Source organism: Sminthopsis crassicaudata, chromosome 4 (assembly GCF_048593235.1).
Source record: "Sminthopsis crassicaudata isolate SCR6 chromosome 4, ASM4859323v1, whole genome shotgun sequence".
Classification (NCBI taxonomy): Eukaryota; Metazoa; Chordata; class Mammalia; order Dasyuromorphia; family Dasyuridae; genus Sminthopsis; species Sminthopsis crassicaudata.
This window is the reverse complement of record NC_133620.1, coordinates 472,308,206-472,327,317: the sequence shown is the minus strand read 5'-3', so window position 1 is coordinate 472,327,317 and position 19,112 is coordinate 472,308,206. Positions and strand designations below refer to the sequence as shown.

Sequence of the window (19,112 nt, the reverse complement as noted above, 5' to 3'; positions counted from 1 at the left end):
TCACTTCAGCAATCCCTGCCATAATTTTCTCATCTGTAAAATGGATTAGCTGGATTCGGCAGCCTTGTGGTCTCTTCCAGTTTTAAATCGAGGATTCCCCCATGACCTGCTATTTCACTGACTATAAAGGCTGATAAATGTCTTCGAGGATGACAAATGACCCCAGAGATGGTCCACGAGGATATAATTTCTTTTAGAGAATGAAATTTGCATTAATTCTTTGGGTTTTTGTTGTTAGGAGATAGGTTTGCCAAGATGGCCTCTTTCACCCTTCCTGCTTTTGATCTATAATCTTATGACCCTAGAGTTGTTCTGCTTGTTGCCAGAAGAAGAGAAATGGATAGAAATCGTCAAATGGTAGACTGAGGATTTATAAAAGAAAAAACTTCCCAAATGATAATTTTCCCCCCAATTTTCACAAATGTCCATTCCTGAAGATCTATAAACAAAGGCTGGATGTGATGGGGGCTTTGGCTTCCAGTTGGATTAGACATCTTGAAAGTCCCTTCCAACTGTGAAATTCTAAATAATACAGATTAAGAATAACTTAACAATTTTTCAAAGTTAAAAAGAATGGAGTTATGAATTACAGTAGATGTTTATCCATGAAACGTGAGCAAACCTTTTACTTTCTAAAAAGGAAGCTAGCCATTTGGGGGCCCTTAAGGCCGCCAGTACCATTTTAAACTACAGGGTTCCTTAGATTTGGCTTACTATATTTTATAATTGTTGGTGAAAAGTTCCTTCAGAGCTTGCAGTAGTTATATTTTTTGAAAAAGATGATGATTTATTGCTTTCTTATTTTTATTAGGATGCAATGCTGAATTTTCCTGCTTAAAAGTTACTAGTCAGGATCATATGGTTTCCCCATTTGGTTAGAACAGTGTTAGGTTACTGGTTCTGTTCTTTTTTGCCTCCATATGCAATTTTAATTAAATCTAATGGGATTACGGAAGTTAAAACTGGAGAGTAAATGGAATGCTATTATTTAAGGCTTGTTCAATAAAAAGAAGTAATAACTCTATCTTTCCTGACCAAGAAAAGAGGATCATAGATTTTGAGCAGAAAGGGACTTTAATGGGTTCCCAATGAGAGAAGGACAACAGCTTAGAGTGCTTACAGAATTTGCCCAGGGCCACACAGTCAGAAACTTCACAAACCATAGATTTTGAATGGGCCTTGGAGACCATCTGATCCAACCTTCACATTTTCTAATGAAGGAAACCAAGGCACAGAGTATGTCCAGTTTAAACAGATAACTAAATCACAATTTGAATTTAGATAATTACTAGTATTTAGAGCTAGAATGGACATAAGAAATCTTCAAGTATTCTATCCCTCTCGCACTGAAACCCAACAAAATAAACTGACTTGTCCAAGAACATGCTCCTAGTAAGTAGCAGAGTAAGGATTTGAACTCTGACCCTATAGGCTCCAGGGTCAGCACATAATACTGAGCACAATCTCGAGCAGAAGCTTCAGTGACAGAAAGTCTAAACAGCCCCCAGACTCTCAAAGCAGACTGTGTGGATATAGAAGGGGAATAAGACTCTTGAAGAACTTTTCCATATGACCTTCCCCTCAAAGACAATCTAGCATCAAGGCCAGTAGGGTACATGGTGTGATTTCAAGTGCCTCTTTATTTCCCATCGTCCATATTTCCTTTTTTCTGATTTCCAAAATCCCATTCAGGAAAGAAAAAGACCTTTCCCTTTACAACTAGGGAGAACAACAGTGTCCAGATAAGCTGAGGATACGATTACGCCCATTCATGCTTTGGTCAGAGGCTAACAGAAGCGATCCCAGAGACCTGAGACAAAGGGAGGGATGATGAAGACATTGGGGGGGGGCTTTAGAGGGAAGCGGAAGAAGGGACAAAGGAAGGAACTTGAGGTTGGAGTGGAGAGCTGACAAGTTGCTGACTTCACAACTCTGTGGATGGCGGCCTAGGTCACCTTGACTTTGGGACCAGACCAACAACGGCTCAGCACTGGAGCCAGAAGAGTTGAATAAGATTTCATTATTTCTTTAAATGACTCTTCATATCTTACTTAGAATCAAGGAATTATAAAAAACAAACCAAAAACAAGCTAATCCCGTCACACATGAATAAAAAGACTTTACAATTATTATTTAAAATCTTTCTCTTTGTTTTTAAGGTAAACAAGCAAAGAAAGAGAGAGATAGAATGTCTTCTAGCTCTTCCACTCAGTGGGTCTGGATTTCTCCAAAACACTGACCTCTGAGCTGAAAAGCTGAATCCTATTTAAATCTTACCTTTTTATCCTTTTTCTTCTTTTGTTTTCTTGGGATTTCCCTTTCTCTGTCCACGGCTAACTTTAGATTTTTCAGTTCCTGTCTCATCAGCTCATCCACCTACATGGAGATACATTGACAAATCAGTTTAGGGAAATTTAGAATTGTTTCGATAAGGTTTGTGAATGATTCTTAGTCCAATAATTGTTAATGAGACCAACAAGCTTTAAAGTATGGGGAACCTTCAATATTCAAGTTATAGGATTATAGCTGTAAGAAGGAAGTTTCTTAGAGTCTGTTTAATCAAAGTCTTATATTTCATAACTATAGATTCTGACTCAGAGACCAACTAATTTGGTCACATAGATAAAAGCCATTAAAGGCAGTATTTGGATCCAGATTCTCTGGTACAATCAGAGTTATCTTACATCATTATTAATTAATATTAATTAAATATTGTTACATTCTGAATGTACTGAGCTTGGAGATCAGGATAGACTTTTAGAAATCATGGAGATATCGGTGTTAATCATTAAAAAAAAAATAGACTCATCATTATTGTTAACCACACACCTGAACTCTGATCTCTGATTCCAGTTCTTTCCTCTTCTCTTCCTTGATCATCTCTGGGTCGTGGCCCTGGGGGAAATTCCAGGATTCATCTATGTCCCTCCAGACTCCTGTTGCACAGCAGGACAAAGAAAGGAAAAATTGGAGCTGATACTGAATTTCTCCCAAATAATTGCTTGTCTTAATTTGGTACTTTAAGATTTGTAAAGCACTGGAGACTGAATATAAATCAACAGACGCTAGGTTTACTTTTTTTTTCTTTATCTTTTTTTTTTCTCTCAATGGTTTTTCCCTTTTGTTCTGATTTTTCTCTCCCAACATGATTCAATTATGTGTATTAACATTTTATTAACTTTAAAAAGAAGTATTAATTAATTTATATTACATATAATATATATTATATATAATATTACATATTATATATAATATTAATTAATTTAAAAAGAAGTATTAATTAAGGAGAAATGTGTATTAAAATTAATTTACATGAATAACCAGAAAAAAGAAAACAATAAAAAAGTTTAGATTTGTAAAGCACTTTATAAACATCTCCTCTAATCCTTACAACCACCCTGGGAGATAGATGCTGTTCACAAAGGTGAAGGGGAGAAATGTTGGATGTGGGGTGATAGAACCAAGACTGCTTGTTCTGTGATTCAGCAAATGGCAAGGCAGATAATAACAATGAGTTGTTTGCTGACAAATTGACTCAGCAGAAAATTCAACATAATTTGATTAAGGCTGTCTTATGTGCAGACCTAGTGCTAGATCCTGGGGACTGAAAAAAAAGCCCTCTTGAATGAAACTCAGATAATTTTTCCCTCTTAAAAATCATGTGTGGTGTTTACATATGTGTTGACAAAACTTTCTTGTACTGACTTTGCATATGTTTTCTATTTGCTTATTTTGTTTAACCTGATAGAGCATGTGCTGGTGACGTGGAGTGGAACCACAATTGCATTAGTCTAGGAAACTCCTGGTAAGGAAGGCACCTTTACCAAAGGTAAATGATATCTAATTGTCAATTAATCATCTCTAAATCCATGATGCTTTCAGCCATCGTGGGTCACAGAGCCAGTGTGTGACAGAGTCAGGATCTGAGCCAATAGCCTCCAACCCTAAATATAGGATTTCCACTGTCCCATAACCCGAAACCAACAACTCAAATTCTGTTTAAGGTGTTGCCATCTAGCACAGGGTCCCATGGCCATCAAAACTCACGTTTCTGGAAGAGCTTGTGGCCCACAGCCTTTAAGGGATGTGTTCCAGAAATGGACACGGTACAGAATACAGAATACAGAGGTCCTGGGAGCCAAGGTTGGTTCTGCAAGTCATTAGTCACTAATAATGTAACCTCTGGGAGCCTCAGCTGACTCATCTGTAAAATGAGAGTATTGGACCAGCCTTCCTGCTCTGCCCCTGGCCCCTGTGGTCCCATTTGATGTGCTGAGGGTGAGCTCAGCTGAAGCCATCCACGCAGACAGCAGGATCTGCTGGCTCTTTCCAGGCAGAGGAAAGGAAGGGCCATCAGATGGCCCAATGGCTACTGGCTCTATTTGTCTTTGTCCATCTCTAGGGCTTCACTTAACCCTAATGGAATAAAGGAATAGAAACTCTGGAGAGGCACGGGTGGTTCTACATGAAGAAGGTCCATGCTGAGGACCCACGTCTCTCCATGAAAGCTGTGTGTGAGGTGTGAATGTGGCCACCAACCAAAGGAAAATAATCTTCAAGCTATTCTGGAGACGCGGGGGAACATGGCTCCAGTAGATATGACTATCAATCAATGAAAAGGAGGAGGAAAAAAGGGAGGAAGAGGAGGAAAAAGGTGGAAAGGAGGGTGGACAGTCTGAAAACTGAGCTTGTGATTGGGGAATCTTCTCAGGAGAAAGTCTTATATTCTAGAAAAACCTAGGGGGTTACCACTGGAAGAAGAGGGATTCTCAAGCAAAGGAGGAGCTAGGCAGGAAATGTCAGGTCAGATGTAATCCCAATGGAAAATAGGTTTGTGTTTTATAGAAATTGGCTCCCTTGTCAATCCTGGCATATATATATATCCTTTAAATCAAATAATATTATACATTCCTCCAGAAGCAGATTGCAGAGTAGCCATTAGATCTTACAAGTATCTTAGTAGAGATTTAAAAATTCCAGCCCATCTATCAAACTATGCATTTTCTTTGATCCATGAGTGTCTCTACTAGTTCTATATCCCATATCTTCAACATAAAGAAGATCCAACTCACTTCTAGCTGATCAATGATGGACAGAAACAACTACACCCAAAGAAGGAACACTGGGAAGTGAATGTAAACTGTTAGCACTACTGTCTATCTACTCAGGTTACTTATACCTTCGGAATCTAATACTTAATGTGCAACAAGAAAATGGGATTTACACACATATATTGTATCTAGGTTATATTGTAACACATGTAAAATGTATGGGATTGCCTGTCATCTAGGGGAGGGAGTAGAGGGGAAAATTTGGAAAAATGAATACAAGGGATAATGTTATATAAAAAATTACTCATGCATATATACTGTAAAAAAAATTATAAATAAAAAATTTTTTAAAATAAAATAAAAAGTTCTATATCCCAAAGAGATCTTAAAGGAGGGAAAGGGACCCCCATGTGCAAAAATGTTTGTGGCGGCCCTTTTCATAGTGGCAAAAAACTGGAAACTGAGTGGATGCCCATCAATGGAGAATGGTTGAATAAGTTATGGGATATGAAGTTATGGAATATTATTGTTCTATAAGAAATGACCAGCAGGATGATTTTAGAGATGCCTGGAGAGACTTACAGGAACTGATGTTGAATGAGGTGAACAGAACTAGGAGATTATTGTACACAGAAATAACAAGATTATATAATGATCCATTCTGATGGACAACAATGAGATGAACCAAATCAGTTCCAATAGACTTGTGATGAAGAGAGCCATCTGCATCCAGAGACTGAGTGTGGATCACAACAAAGCATTTTCTTTTGTTGTTGTTGTTTGCTTGCTTTTTGTTTTTTCCTCATTTTTTTCCCTTTTTGATCTGATTTTTTCTTATGCAGCATGATAGTTGTGGAGGTATGTGTAGAAGGGTTGGACATGTTTAACATATATTGAAGTGGTTGCTATTGAATGTTGAAAACTATGCATATGTTTTGAAAAATTTAAAAATACTTTATTAAAAATACATGAAAAATTCCAGCCCTAAAGGGGTGAAAGACTAAATGATCAGGATTTTTTATCCTTTGGGCAGTCTGGGCAAGTCTAGAATTCTTAGAATCATGGATTTAAATGCACAAAAATAAAATACACAGAATGAGAAAGGAAATCAATTATATTGAAATGCAGCTATCAAAATATTTTTTAAAAAGTTCACAGATCCAAGTGAAGAACATTTCTCTTAGAGCAAAAATTTGGAATCATTTAAGATGTCCCTAAAGTCCCTGTGTAAAGCTTCATCTAAAGCAATTTAAGCTTTAATAAATAGCAATTAAAGCTATTTAAACTTCGTTATTAAGCTTTAACCTTAATAAAATTTAAGCTATTAAAGCTTAAAGTCACACTAAGACTTTGGAGACATCTTGTATGGAACAGTTGGAAATAACTATGGATGCATTCACTATAGGAAAAAAAAATGCTTAGAAAACAGTTGCCATGAGATACCCCACGTAGAAAAGGAGGGTATTTACATTTTTTTTTCAGATGTGGGGTTGGCGTAATACCAACAATTCACACATATATAATAAGTCTCTTGAGGTTTCTAAAGCACTTTCCTCAAAATGGCCCCATGAAGTAGGTAGTGTATTTATAGATGTGGAAATGAAGGCTTGGAGACATTAAGGAACTTGTTCATGGTCAAGGCACTAAGGTTTAGAGCTGGGATTTAAACCCAGTCTCCAGCTCCAGGGATAGCACTCTGTCCAGTATCTAGGAAACTTAAATTTTTCTGTCTCCAAGGATATGTGATATGGCTAAGTCGTATTCTGTAGGACAAGAGCTGGAGGTAATGGTGACTTCTAGGGAAGGCTGGGTGGGATGGAAGAGACTTGAGCATGTTTGTAGAGGGGAGTAAAGGAGCCAGAGAGAGGAAGGGAGCCTCACTGATTGAGGCAAGTCTTGGAGAAGGAATCCAAAAGCAGTGAAGACAAGGATAGAGCTCTCCCAGCCTTCCCTGCTGGGCCCTCTGCTGTCCTTCCTCACTCCAGGAGAGCCTGCCTCCCAATGGTCCTGCAGCAGAAATAGTGCTGGATACTGAAGTCCCTGGGGCTGCTGGAATAACAGCCTTCTCACATGACTTTCCTTCCCTACCACTCCCCAGTAAGCCCAGAGTTCTAGGGATGGGATAATACAAGCCGACTCAGGAGAGAGTAAAGTCCAAGACAGGCAGACTTAGGATACTGGCCACCCACCCAGGCTTCATGAGAGACCCCAGGAGTGAGGGACCCTTTGAGGTGAGAATCCTAGAGACACGGAGCCAGCAAGAAAGGCTCCCCTCCAGGGAACATGCAACAACAGGATAAATGAATTTTTGCTATACTTCCATTTCAAATTTTCAAAACTCCTTTCTTAGCACAAGGAGCATGTAGTAGGTGCTTAATGATGACTGATTTAGCATAAAATGTTGATTTATTCCACAGTGTGTGTATATATATATATATATATATATATAAACACACACACACACACACACACACACACACACTGTGGAATACACACATACATATATGTGCATTTGCATTATACCTGTGTGTATACATATGGATATATATATATATATATATATATATATATATATATATATACACACACATATATATTGATATTCATCCATCCATCCATCTATCCTTCTAGCTGGACATGCTGTGTGCCTCAGTTTCTCATCTGGTAAATGAGGGAATCAATGGCCTCTAAGATTCCTCCTAGTTTAAATTGTAGGCTCCTGGGATTGCTGCTATTAAGTCTATTTTCAGTCCCATTTGAGTCTCTGTAACCCCATTTGGGGTTTTCACGGCGGAGATACTGGGATGGTTGGCCATTTCCTTTCCTAGCTCATTTTAGAGAGGAGAAAATGGAGGCAAACAGGGATAAGTGACTTGCTCGGGATCACACAACTAAGCAAAATATTGGAGGTCAGTCTTCCAGACTGGTGCTCTATCACCTTCCCCTTGGGTGTCTGTCTATTTTCCCACCTGATGGGGTGGGCTGCGGAGGAAACCCTCTGGCCACTTTCTCCGGAACTTACATCTCAGAGAGTTGCCTGATATCTGGAGGTTTTGAGGGATTTAATCAGATGCGAGTCTTGAACTCAGGTTTTCCTCTCTCCAAGGTGAGATTTCTATCAACTCCCCTAGGCTGACTTTTTGGGTAATTAATAATTGCTCCTCATCTCTTATCCACTCATTAGCTGAAAACATACACACACACACACACACACACACACACACACACACACACACACACTCACGCGCACACACACACGCACACACACACACACACACTCACGCGCACACACACACGCACATGCACACACATATATACAATCTTTGGCAAAAACTACAAATACTGGGGCATTGTTCTTATGACAAAGGGTAGGAACTGATCGCTGAGGAAACTCTCTTTTCCAAGGAAGGTCAGCATCCTCCCTGATTTCCTACACTACTGAAAAACTCAGTGGCTTAGCTTGGCCACCCAGCCGGGCTGAATCTGAGCCCTGACTGAACTCGGGCTGGCTCTCTGACAACCAGCCCCGGCCTTCTCTCTTTCCTGTGTGCTCTCATGCACTTGCTTCTATGGGCATTATTTTCCCCAGTAGACTGAAGCTTCTCAAGGGCAGGGATTGTTTGGTTTTCCTCTTGTATCTCAGCACAGTTATTTGAACCACTAAAAACAAAGGTTGGTTGGATTATCAAGCTCATAACTCCTTAAATGTTGACTCTTCGTCTGGGAGGACAGAGATTAAAAGTTGTGTTGGGTTGGCATCCAAATAAACCAAAGCTCTTGGTTGGTTTTCTCAAATCAAATAGAATTCATTTTCTTTTATGTTTTGACTGAATTGTAGAAGCTTTAATTTATTCTCTTAATAACATGTCTGAAATGTACGTTGACTGAAATTCTGGAATATTTAATCTCCTACTCTAGATAGAATTACAGCAATTACAAATGCTTCTTTTCACAAGTTATATTTAAATCTGTAAAGTTTTTTATCCTCTTGAAATTAATTAGAACATGGATAAAATTTTTTAGTCTATCTGTTGCCTGTTGCTAATAAATGCTTGGCAGAGCCATGGAATTTAATACAAAGAGAAACCTATTTGATTTAACCACTGCACTAATTCTGAATTGTTCGAACAAGGTGGCTTCATCTAAATCCTGTGACTCAGAGATTCTACAGAAAGACAGAAACCCCAGGGAGGTCAATGACCAAAAGGAAACCTCCATATTCATCAAAATATTTGTGACCAACCTTTCTGTGATAGCAAAGACGTGGAAACTAATGGATGACCATAAATGAAGGAATGAATAAATAAGTTGTGGTACATGAATAAATATTGCTAGGTTAATAGAAATGATGAATCAATCAATAGGCAAGGGAGCAAAAGAATGAAACAATATCCCAAGGAGCTGATGTTCTAATGGGGGCGGGGAAGACAAATACATGTAACATATAATATCTATGTATGTGCAGAATAAAAAATGAAATTTAAAAATGTGATTTTATATAAAGTCATTAAATATGAGCTAATTTTTTGGGGGGGGTTCTTCCCCCAAAAGATTTCCTGAAGATCAGAAAAGGCTTAGTTCAGAGAAAGTTATCTGAGCTGCATCTTTTGTTTGTTTTTTCTTAAAGCTTTTTATTTTTTAAAACATATGCATAGATAATTCTTCGACATTAACCCTTGCAAAACCTTGTGGTCCAATTTTCCCCCTTCCCCCTCCCCCCCTCCCCTAGATGGCAAGTAGTCCAATGTATGTTTAACATGTTAGAAATATATGCATACATAGTTACATAATTATCTTGCTGCAGAAGAAAAATCAAATCAAACCAGAATGAGAAAGAAAATAAAATGCAAGCAAACAACAGCAAAGAGTGAAAAGGCTATGTTGTGAACTATCTGAACTGCATCTTAAAGGAAGAGAAGGGATCTTTGAGATGGAGATGAGGGGGGGGGCAGGTGTGGGGGACAGCCAGGACAGAAAAGAAAGGAGGAATGTCTAGGAGAGATGGCAAAAAGGCCCTTTTGACTGCTCCAGAATACCTTAGGAGAAGAATTTCCAATGATGCTAGAAAGGCAGCTTGGGGCCAGAGTTTGGAGGCTAAACAGAAGGGTTTACATTTTATTTTATATTAGAGGCAATAGAAAATCCCTGGAGTTGATTGAGTAGAAGCATCACGTGGTCAGACCTTCACCTAGGGAAACTCACAGTGGGTAGCACGGATGGATGGAGAACACAGGAGAGAGATCAGACCAGGAGGCCAATTAGGAGGCTGCTGCAGGAGCCAGGTGAGATTTAATGGGGGTGAAACTAAGGTGAGTTATGTGAGTGAAGAGAATCTGGATGGGAGAGAGGCTGAGAATGTAAAAACAGGAAGTTCTGAATAGAGGAAAGAATGGGAAAATGAGAACAAATGGTGCAAAGTGAATAAGTTCAGTAATTGGGGAGAACTACAGAACAGCATGTTATGAAATTATAATGATCGAGTTTGGCTCCGAATAAAACAATGATCATTGTTTTATTGTTGTTATTTTATGTAACATTTTGTCTCATAATAATTCTCGGAGGTGGATGTCCTTATTATATTCCTATTCCCATTTTACAGATGAGGCAACTGAAGCAGAATAAGACTAGGTCATATAACGAATAAGAATCTGAAGCCAGATTTGTACTCTCTTCCCAATTCCAGATCTAGCTGCTGTGACCTCATGAAAGATTGAACAAGGTACTTCCCTAATCTTTTTGTAGAAGTGGAGACCATGGGTGTGGAATTCTGCATAAAATATCAGACTTTTGTGCTATCTCAGTTAATTTTTCTGAAATATCCCCCTCCTTTTTTGGACAGATGATTCTCCAGGAAGGAAAGAGAAGTACAATAGTAAATACAGATAATACTTCAACAAAAGCTATCAATAAGATTAAAAAAACCTCAACCACAATATGAAAATATTTGATTTTTTTTTAGGAAAGCCATATATTTTTCTACATGGATAAATTAACCAAAAGGAGAGAAAACATGCATTTTTTAAAACACTATGATTAAGGGAAAATGATCAGAGACTCTCTGAGAAAGGGTTTTATTTTTTTTGTTGTTGTTTACCAATATTTATACTGAAAATTGCCCCCTAGAAATCTTCCAGTCTTTTCGAGGTGGGCACACACATCATGTTTCATACCAACCAGCTCCTGGTAGTGTTTGCTAATTTCATCTTTTAAACTTATTTTTTCTTTGGGAGATTTTTCTTCCTAAACCTTTCTCTGGAACCTCTAGGATTCTCCCAGCACTTATAAATTCAGGAAGCTAGTTTTAGCCAGGGTAGGAAACAGGGAGGCTTACTATAAGTATCCTTTTTTTTTTTTTAAAATATAGATAACAATTACCCAACCTTCTCTTGCAGCTGAGCATTTGCCCTTACCCTAATAATGTTTAAAACTAGGTAATGGCAGTTTCACGTTTTCTTTCAGGTCTGAATTTCTCTGTTCTAAAATCAAAAGACTAAAAGAAAGGGGAAAAAGAGGAGCTTTGATTATAGGGGAAGGACCTTGAGGAAAAGGCCTTCGTTTCTTTAAATTACTGCAGCCCCGTCAAAGGATGTGACCCATGCCATGCTACCCACAGAAGGGGGAGACTAGACTGAGCTCATTAAAAGTGACCCCCTCTGGGGCTGCCCCAGCCCGGAATTTCCGCCTTGAGGGAAAGACATGTTCTAGAGGCAGCATCAGAATTTCAAGCCTTCAGGGATTGGTCAATGGGCTTGCCAGCCAGAATCTAAAACCACAATATTTTCCCTTTCCCTTAAAAACCAAAATAAAACAAAACAAAAATTTAAACCTCATAGCTTCTCTCTCCTTTAAAAAAAAACTTTTTATCTTATAAATCACTCTCACACATTGGGTTTTACAAAAATAACATGGTAACTAAGTGGTTTTAATAATAAAAGATTAATGCTTATTATTATTATTTTTTTAAGTTTACCACAACTCTATGAGAAATTTGAAACTATCATCGCAACTTTTAAGAACATTTTCAAAAGAAGTCTGAATGGAAGATGATGGAAATTTTATTGTCAAATTTAGAATCCCTTAAAAGGCTGATTCTGTCACTTTCTAGATGTTAGCTCTTCTAAGTCTCAGTTTCCTATTTTGTAAGAAGACTGATAGTTTTTCAAATATTTCCTTCTTTTCTCTTGGCTAACCAATCCCAGAAAGTGTCAATGGCCCCCAGGTTCCTGAAAGACAGGGACCATGAAAAAGTTTCCCTATAGACCCTTGTGATCCCCACCTATCCAGTAAGAGTCCGTTGGGTTGAGGTTGGGTGAATGGGATTCTCCAGCTCTGCTCTTAAGCCCCAGTAAAGCAAGTAAACCAAGACTAGTAAATCAAGAAAGTCTTTGATAAATCTGTGAATTAGGGCTCCATCCATCTGGATATTTTTTCAGCTCAATGGCTCTGGAGTCTGAGCATGTGGATTAGGAGTGCATCCCATCAAGGAGTGGTGAGGAAATCCCTTCCCTTCACTTCCCTCCCCCCCTTTTTTTTTTAGGATGGGCAGGAGTGGTTGGATTGTGACTGGCAATGCAGGCAATCATTTTCACTCGAACCCATCTGCCTTTCATACTTCCTTAGGATCATAAATGCCCAATGCCCAGACTCACAATCCCTGATCTCTCTGGTCATACTCCATCACTCTACAATCCAATCAACTGCCAAATCTCACTGCTTTTACCCTACTCTCTCTCTCCTCACACAGTCTGTACTCTCTCTATACATTGCTTCTTCCTTGGATGACTACAATAGCCTTCTACATGATCTCCCCACCTAGTTTCTCTCTGTTCCAGTCCACACTCCACACAGTTATCAAAGTGATTTTCCTAAAGCACAAGTCTATGTACTTCACTCCCTTAGTCTACAACCATTAATAACTCCCTATTAATTCTAAGGCCATATATTATTTCACTTTTTTCTGATATTTTAAAATGCCTTTTGTTTTTTTTTTATAATGTAAATAAGTTTTTATGACTTACAAAAAAAATGAACAAAAATCAGAGGGTGAAGGATCAAAAGAATTTGGAGATTTAGACTGTTTTTCATTTGATGGATGAGGAAGACTCAAAGATGAGAATGGCCGGTCCAAAATCATGACACCAAAGATTTAGAGCTACTTTGGAGTTTATCTAGTTTATTTTAAGAGGAAATGCAATACCTTTGCATTTAAGTTATAGGATCATGTGTTTAGTGCTGGAAGGGATTTCAGAGAAAATCTGGTCCAACCCATTTAACAGATAATGATACGGAGCCCCTCTAAGGTTAAGTACTTCTTCAAGGTCAAAGTGATCATTAAAACCAGAGGCAGGATTTGAAACCCAGTCCTTTGACTCTGCTCTTCCAATTGTGTTGCTTTTAAGCAATAAATAGAAGAGCCTGCTCTTGGACCCAAATCCAATATTGAATTCCATATTGAAATTTTATTTGGATGTTTTCCCCAAAGAAATCAAACCCTTTTAATATAATATCATGATAAAATCACTTGAACATAGTTTTGACATGAAGGTTAAAATGCTGATCCAAGGCTACCTGCCATCTTATGGAACCTCCAGTCCCAGAAGTAGTAACAAAATTTAAAAAGGATCAGATTTTTGAAGTTTCTTTCCATTTTGGAGGGGAGACTGTTAGGTCTTTGCTGATTTGATTTTTCCTTCCCCTGGGGGTTGCTGCTTTTCAGGGGTTACACAGCTTTTTTAGTGCACACATATTGTTATTACTATTTGGGGGTTCATTTGACTATTTGAACATGGTAAAAGTCCGCTACTTTGAACAGAAGAGACCAGTGTAGAAAATCCAGTATGATTTTTTTTCTATCATGATATAATTACTACTTATGCAAAGATGCTTGTTTTTAGTGAAAAGTATTAAAAATTGCTAAATTGTGGTTTCTTTCCAGTAAATATGTAGACCACCCCCAAAGAAACCATCCCTTTGAAAGAAAGAGTGAAGGCGAATGCATAGCCCTGGCTCCAGCCCAGAGTACAAAACCAAGAAAGAAAAGTAATTATGGGGAGGGGGGAATGTCTAGGACTATTGTTCACTTTCCAATAACCTCTGAAAGTCTCTGCGGTTGGGAGGATACAAAGCTGGTTTTCTGGGTGATCGATTAGGAAAACAGCGCCATTCCACCCCTCTTCTCCAGTCCTGGTTTTGAGTTCTGGCTCTGGGGAGGAGAGTTGGCTGGAGCTCTGCCTTCAAACAGGATGTCTCAAGTTCTTTCAGAAAGGCCATGCTGAGCTCTCTGCTAAATTTAGCCTCTTGGAGCTCATTTGCACTTCCAGACTTTTGGGGCCATGCATTTGCTTTCAAGTGACATTTTAAAAAATAATTCACTTGCTTACTATCAGCTGGCAATTTAAAGTACTGAGTGAAAATTTTCAAGGTCCAAGCTGTGAATCCAGCTGGGTTCCTAGCAATGGTTATTCGTGGAGAAAAGCTTCTATTATTTGCCCACCGATATAAGCATCAAGCGAGCAGATACCTGAAATTCCATCTGGCTAGGCTTTGGATCAAGCTTCTGATTCTAGTTTAAATGCAACTCATCTCACCCTTTGAAGTGTTATCAGACATTTCTACCTTAGTGAACATAAAGGTTCTGAAAGCAGTTTCTATAGCTGGTAAGAGGGATCATATGGATTCTCTAGGAGTGTTACTGCTGGAGGAAAAGGGCAGAGAATAGGAGATTATGGGGACCTGCCATCATTTCAGGGTTAAAAATCTTGGTACAATCAGACCATCAGAGAGGGAGTGCAAAGGTAAAAAGGGAACAGATCACCTGGTCAATTAAGAACCACCATTATCTCTACCTCAAGTCTTAGGACTGTAGTTTTAGAGCTATCTAGTCCAACCCCCTAATTTTACAGTTGGGAAACTGAGGTCCAAGGAAGCAAGCCTTGGATCCAGGTCTGCCCTGCTTACCATGGCACTCTGAAGCCTTCAATTTTCTTTCAGTCCAAGGTCTACTTTTGTGCTTCCAACTTCCTATGAATTCATTCAGATGCCATAATTTCTTCTACTAAAGGCAGTTAGGTAGAGTAATGGCTAGAACCTTGGGCTTAAGTCAGGAAGACCCAACTTCAAATCCTCCCACAGACATTTACTTAGCTCTAGGACATAGGGTCACAATCTCTTTTAGCTTCAAATTGATTGACATTGATAGAAACATTTACCTGGTTTATTATTGTCCTCCTTAAAATGTGGTGCTCATGACTGGCCACAATACTCTATATAGATTTAACTTAGCAAGCCTTCATCATTCTGAACTTGTGAGGTTGAGTTTTTTGAACCCAAATATGAGCCTTTTTAATTTAATTAAATTCATGATGATTTAATACATTTCCCTTTATTCCTACTAAGTTTTGTTGTGTTAAGATTCAGCCCAATATTCTAATCATTATGGATTCCATCATGGTGTTAATTAATCCTCCCATCTTGGAGCAGGACATGAAGAATACCTCTCTAAAGGCATGCCCCAGACAGAACTTTCCATTCCCTTGAAAGTCTTAAGTGCTGCACTGTGAGCCACAAATATTAAAAAAAAAAAAAAACTGAAAGAAAAGCATTGGACTAGAATCCCATGACATGGAAAGCACTAAAAAGCTATTGTTTGCATCAGTAAAAGGGATTTCAACATGAATCCATTAAAATATTTATGGTCACCAAGTATTATTAGATTAGTTAATGCAAAAAGGCCTTTGGCAAGCTACCCTATCAATTCATGACAAAAACACAAAAAACTAGAGAAATAAGAGTTTCTTAAATACAATAAAAAATATTCTTTCGAATTACCAACAACAATGAATAAATTCAGCAAAATTTCAGTATATAAATTAAACTCATAAAACTTATTATATACTAATAATAGTGATTTTTTTTTCAAAAATCCAACTAGCTCATGCAACAAAACATTTAAAGAGAAAAATTAAGAAGAAAATGGAATAATGTATTTACGTAGTCTGTGGGAGTCAAATATGATTGCATTAAATATTAGTATATAGGTTCAATTAGATACAAATTTGTCCAAAACACAGTAAAGATAAAAAGAAAAATAACAGGTTGGGAAAATATTTGCAATAAATTAATTGGATGAGAACTTAACGATAAAACTTAAGTTAACTTTTCCAACAACTTCCACGGCTTTGGATAAAATGAGCAGTGAGTTTGTCATGACTTTAGAGCTAAGTGTTAAGGATTTATCCAAAGGGTAAAGTGATGTACTTGGAGTCACACAACTATTAAGTTTCATACTGGCAGACTCTTATCCTAACACTCTAACCATTTTATCTATAAAGATCAATGGATACGAGCAGAGAATATTCACAAAAGATAAGCATCATTTTCTTGGAAAATGAAAGACAATTGAACTGAGATTTCATCAGCGCTTTTGTCCAACACATATGCTTCACATCCGAAGACCTTCAGGGAGCTAGAACCCATCACCTTGTGACTTTGGGAAAATTCAGTTGTTTTGAAGATTTTTCCACATTTAGTCTAAATTAGTATCTTTCCAGTTTCTAATCATTGCTCATAGTTCTAACTTCTGGAGACAAATAGAACAAATCCTATCTCTCCTGCACACAACAATCCCATAAACGTGTGTGGAGCCAACATATTGAGCCAACAATGAGTCCTTTTTAGTCCAGTTGAACCATGCCAGGTTCCATCAATTGGTTCTCTTATGTCCTGGGCTCAAGGTCCTCCTTCACCCTAGTGACCTTCCTCTGGACCTTCTCAGTTTGTCAATGTCTTTCCAAAACCATGATGCTCAGAAAATGAGCACAAGACTGATGAGGGCAGAGGAGGATAGGGTCCATCCCCTCTTTAATCTTGGAGGATGAAAGGCTCTTTAGCAGTCCAAGATCACACTAGCAACTGTTGACTCTTAGTAAACATGAAGACTACAAAACCTGTTGATTTTTTTTTTCAGAAGAGTGGGTGTTTAATTATGCCTTCTCTGTATTATACTTGAGGTTATTATTTTTAACTAATTAAAGATTTCATTGATTCCTACTGCATTTCATCTTGTTGAATTCATTCCAATGCTCTGGTATGTCAAAATCCTCTTGGATTCTGACTCTCTTCTGGGCTAACCATTACAATATTTAGTATCTCCCACTTTTGTGTTATCTGCAAATCTAATGAGCAATTCACCTAGAACTTAATGAAGTTTGCTCATAAAATTGTTACACAGAAAGATCCAATAATAGAATAGAAATACTACCCTGGAGACCTTCTGTCATCATATTGGGAAATGTTCAATCTCAATCAGAAAATTGAAAATTAAGACAACTCTAAGGTATAACTTCATACTGGTCATATGGACAAAAATGTTAAATGTGACAAAAAATGCTGGATAATTTGTAGCAAACTAGGAACACATACATTGTTAGTGGAATTACAGTCATTTGAAGAGTGATCTGGCAGCACAAAACAGAGTTCACAAAAATAATCGTACTTACCTTTTACTCCAATGCTTCTATTATTAGGAATATGTCACTAAAAGCATTACTACAAAGGAAAATATCTGTATGTTGAAAGACAGATATAAAAACATCATTTAAAAATACAAATGTCTGGAAATAATCTACATGTCCCATGCTTGGCCTATGGCATTACCAATGTACTATCACAATGCAATTTAAATGATAAATACAACAAATAGGGAAAAAAAAAAAACTTAGACTTAGGAAGTAATGAGAAGCAAAGAAAATAGAATCGATATATAAGAAGTATATAAACTGACAACAACTACATAGAAGGAAAAATGCCTCCACGAAATCAGGTGTGAATGGAAAATGTAGAAGGAGTCAAAGATAGAATAACTACTAATATGTAGAAATTGATTTTCAATTTAAGGTAGTTAAAAAACAAATATCAAACTAGTTTTGTTGTTCCTTAAGATTAAAAGTATGTTAAACTTTTTTTGAATGACTAGGAAGCATTTATCTCAGCTATGATAGGCATTCTGGGTTCCTAAATTATTTGGATAACAAATACCATGCTCTGAATTCAAAAATTACTTTCTAACATTGGTTTTATGCTAACAGAGATCAATGAAAGGAGTAACAGTGCAATCAGAATGCCTATTTCCTTATTTGTATTGACCTTTGTATTTATTGTTTCCTTCTTCTATGGTTGGGACGAAGAGACTGGGGGTCATTTTCCATCTTTCGTCTTCTTCAATCTGCAAAGAAGAGGGCATTCCTTAGTGGGAGGAAGTGTTGATCTGTTGCAATGAAGAGGAAAATGTTGGAGGCCTCCAGTGGTTCTGTAGGCCCATTAAAATCTCATATAAATCAATATCCACCCTTCCCCCCTAGTCCACAAACCCACCCTGAAGCAGGAGTTTTCACGCTGAAGTCTTTGAGCTTTAAAAAAAAATGTATTCATTGTATTTCATTCACAATTATTTTCTTTGTTATCATGTGGATGTTATTTTATTAATTTAAAATCATGACTCTGAGAAGGGGTTCATGGGCTGTACTAGACTATTCTCAAAGAGGATACAAGACACAAAATTAAGAAGCTCTGCTCTAAAGGATCTTTCCTGAGGCTTTGAGCCCTTTCTCTGGGGCTTTCACTATTTCATGTTGCCAGACAACGTCCAATCAGGTCAAGTTTGTTATTATTGTTGTTATTATTATTATTATTATTCAAAAATTAAAACATACAAAGCAGTTCTTCTCTTCGAGGAACTTACATCTCAAGGGAGGGAAGGAGGAACAATATTTGAAAATGACCGTGGAGACGACATAGGGAGGGAATTCCATCCTGAAAGACCACTTCCCAACTAAGCTTTGTGTTTCCCCTGGGACCTAACATAGTACGTGCCTCACAGCAGGCAATTCAGAAATTTGTTGAATTGAAATGGTGTCCTAGCCTGGGTGGCAGCTAGGGGTCAAATACAACAGACACCTGCATCTTGGGACTCCTGGTTACTGTGAACACTGAATACCTTATGATGCTTCCATCTCATTGGGAGCCACATTTATGTTGAGTTGCTGAAGCTGATTTCAGTGATGT

The 19,112-nt window shown here is 37.8% G+C and overlaps 1 protein-coding gene across 2 annotated transcripts in view; it reads right to left on the bottom strand.

The window, feature by feature from the left end:
* Positions 1-19,112, bottom strand: part of DRC11 (dynein regulatory complex subunit 11) — a 199,755-nt gene that overhangs the window by 63,351 nt on the left and 117,292 nt on the right. For both annotated transcript variants that reach the window (XM_074264416.1, XM_074264415.1), the window contains exons 9-11: positions 18,195-18,273; positions 2,830-2,936; positions 2,278-2,376 (exon numbers count right to left, since the gene is read on the bottom strand). In XM_074264416.1, the coding sequence (XP_074120517.1) occupies positions 2,278-2,376; positions 2,830-2,936; positions 18,195-18,273 (285 nt within the window). The remainder of the gene's footprint in view (positions 1-2,277; positions 2,377-2,829; positions 2,937-18,194; positions 18,274-19,112) is intronic.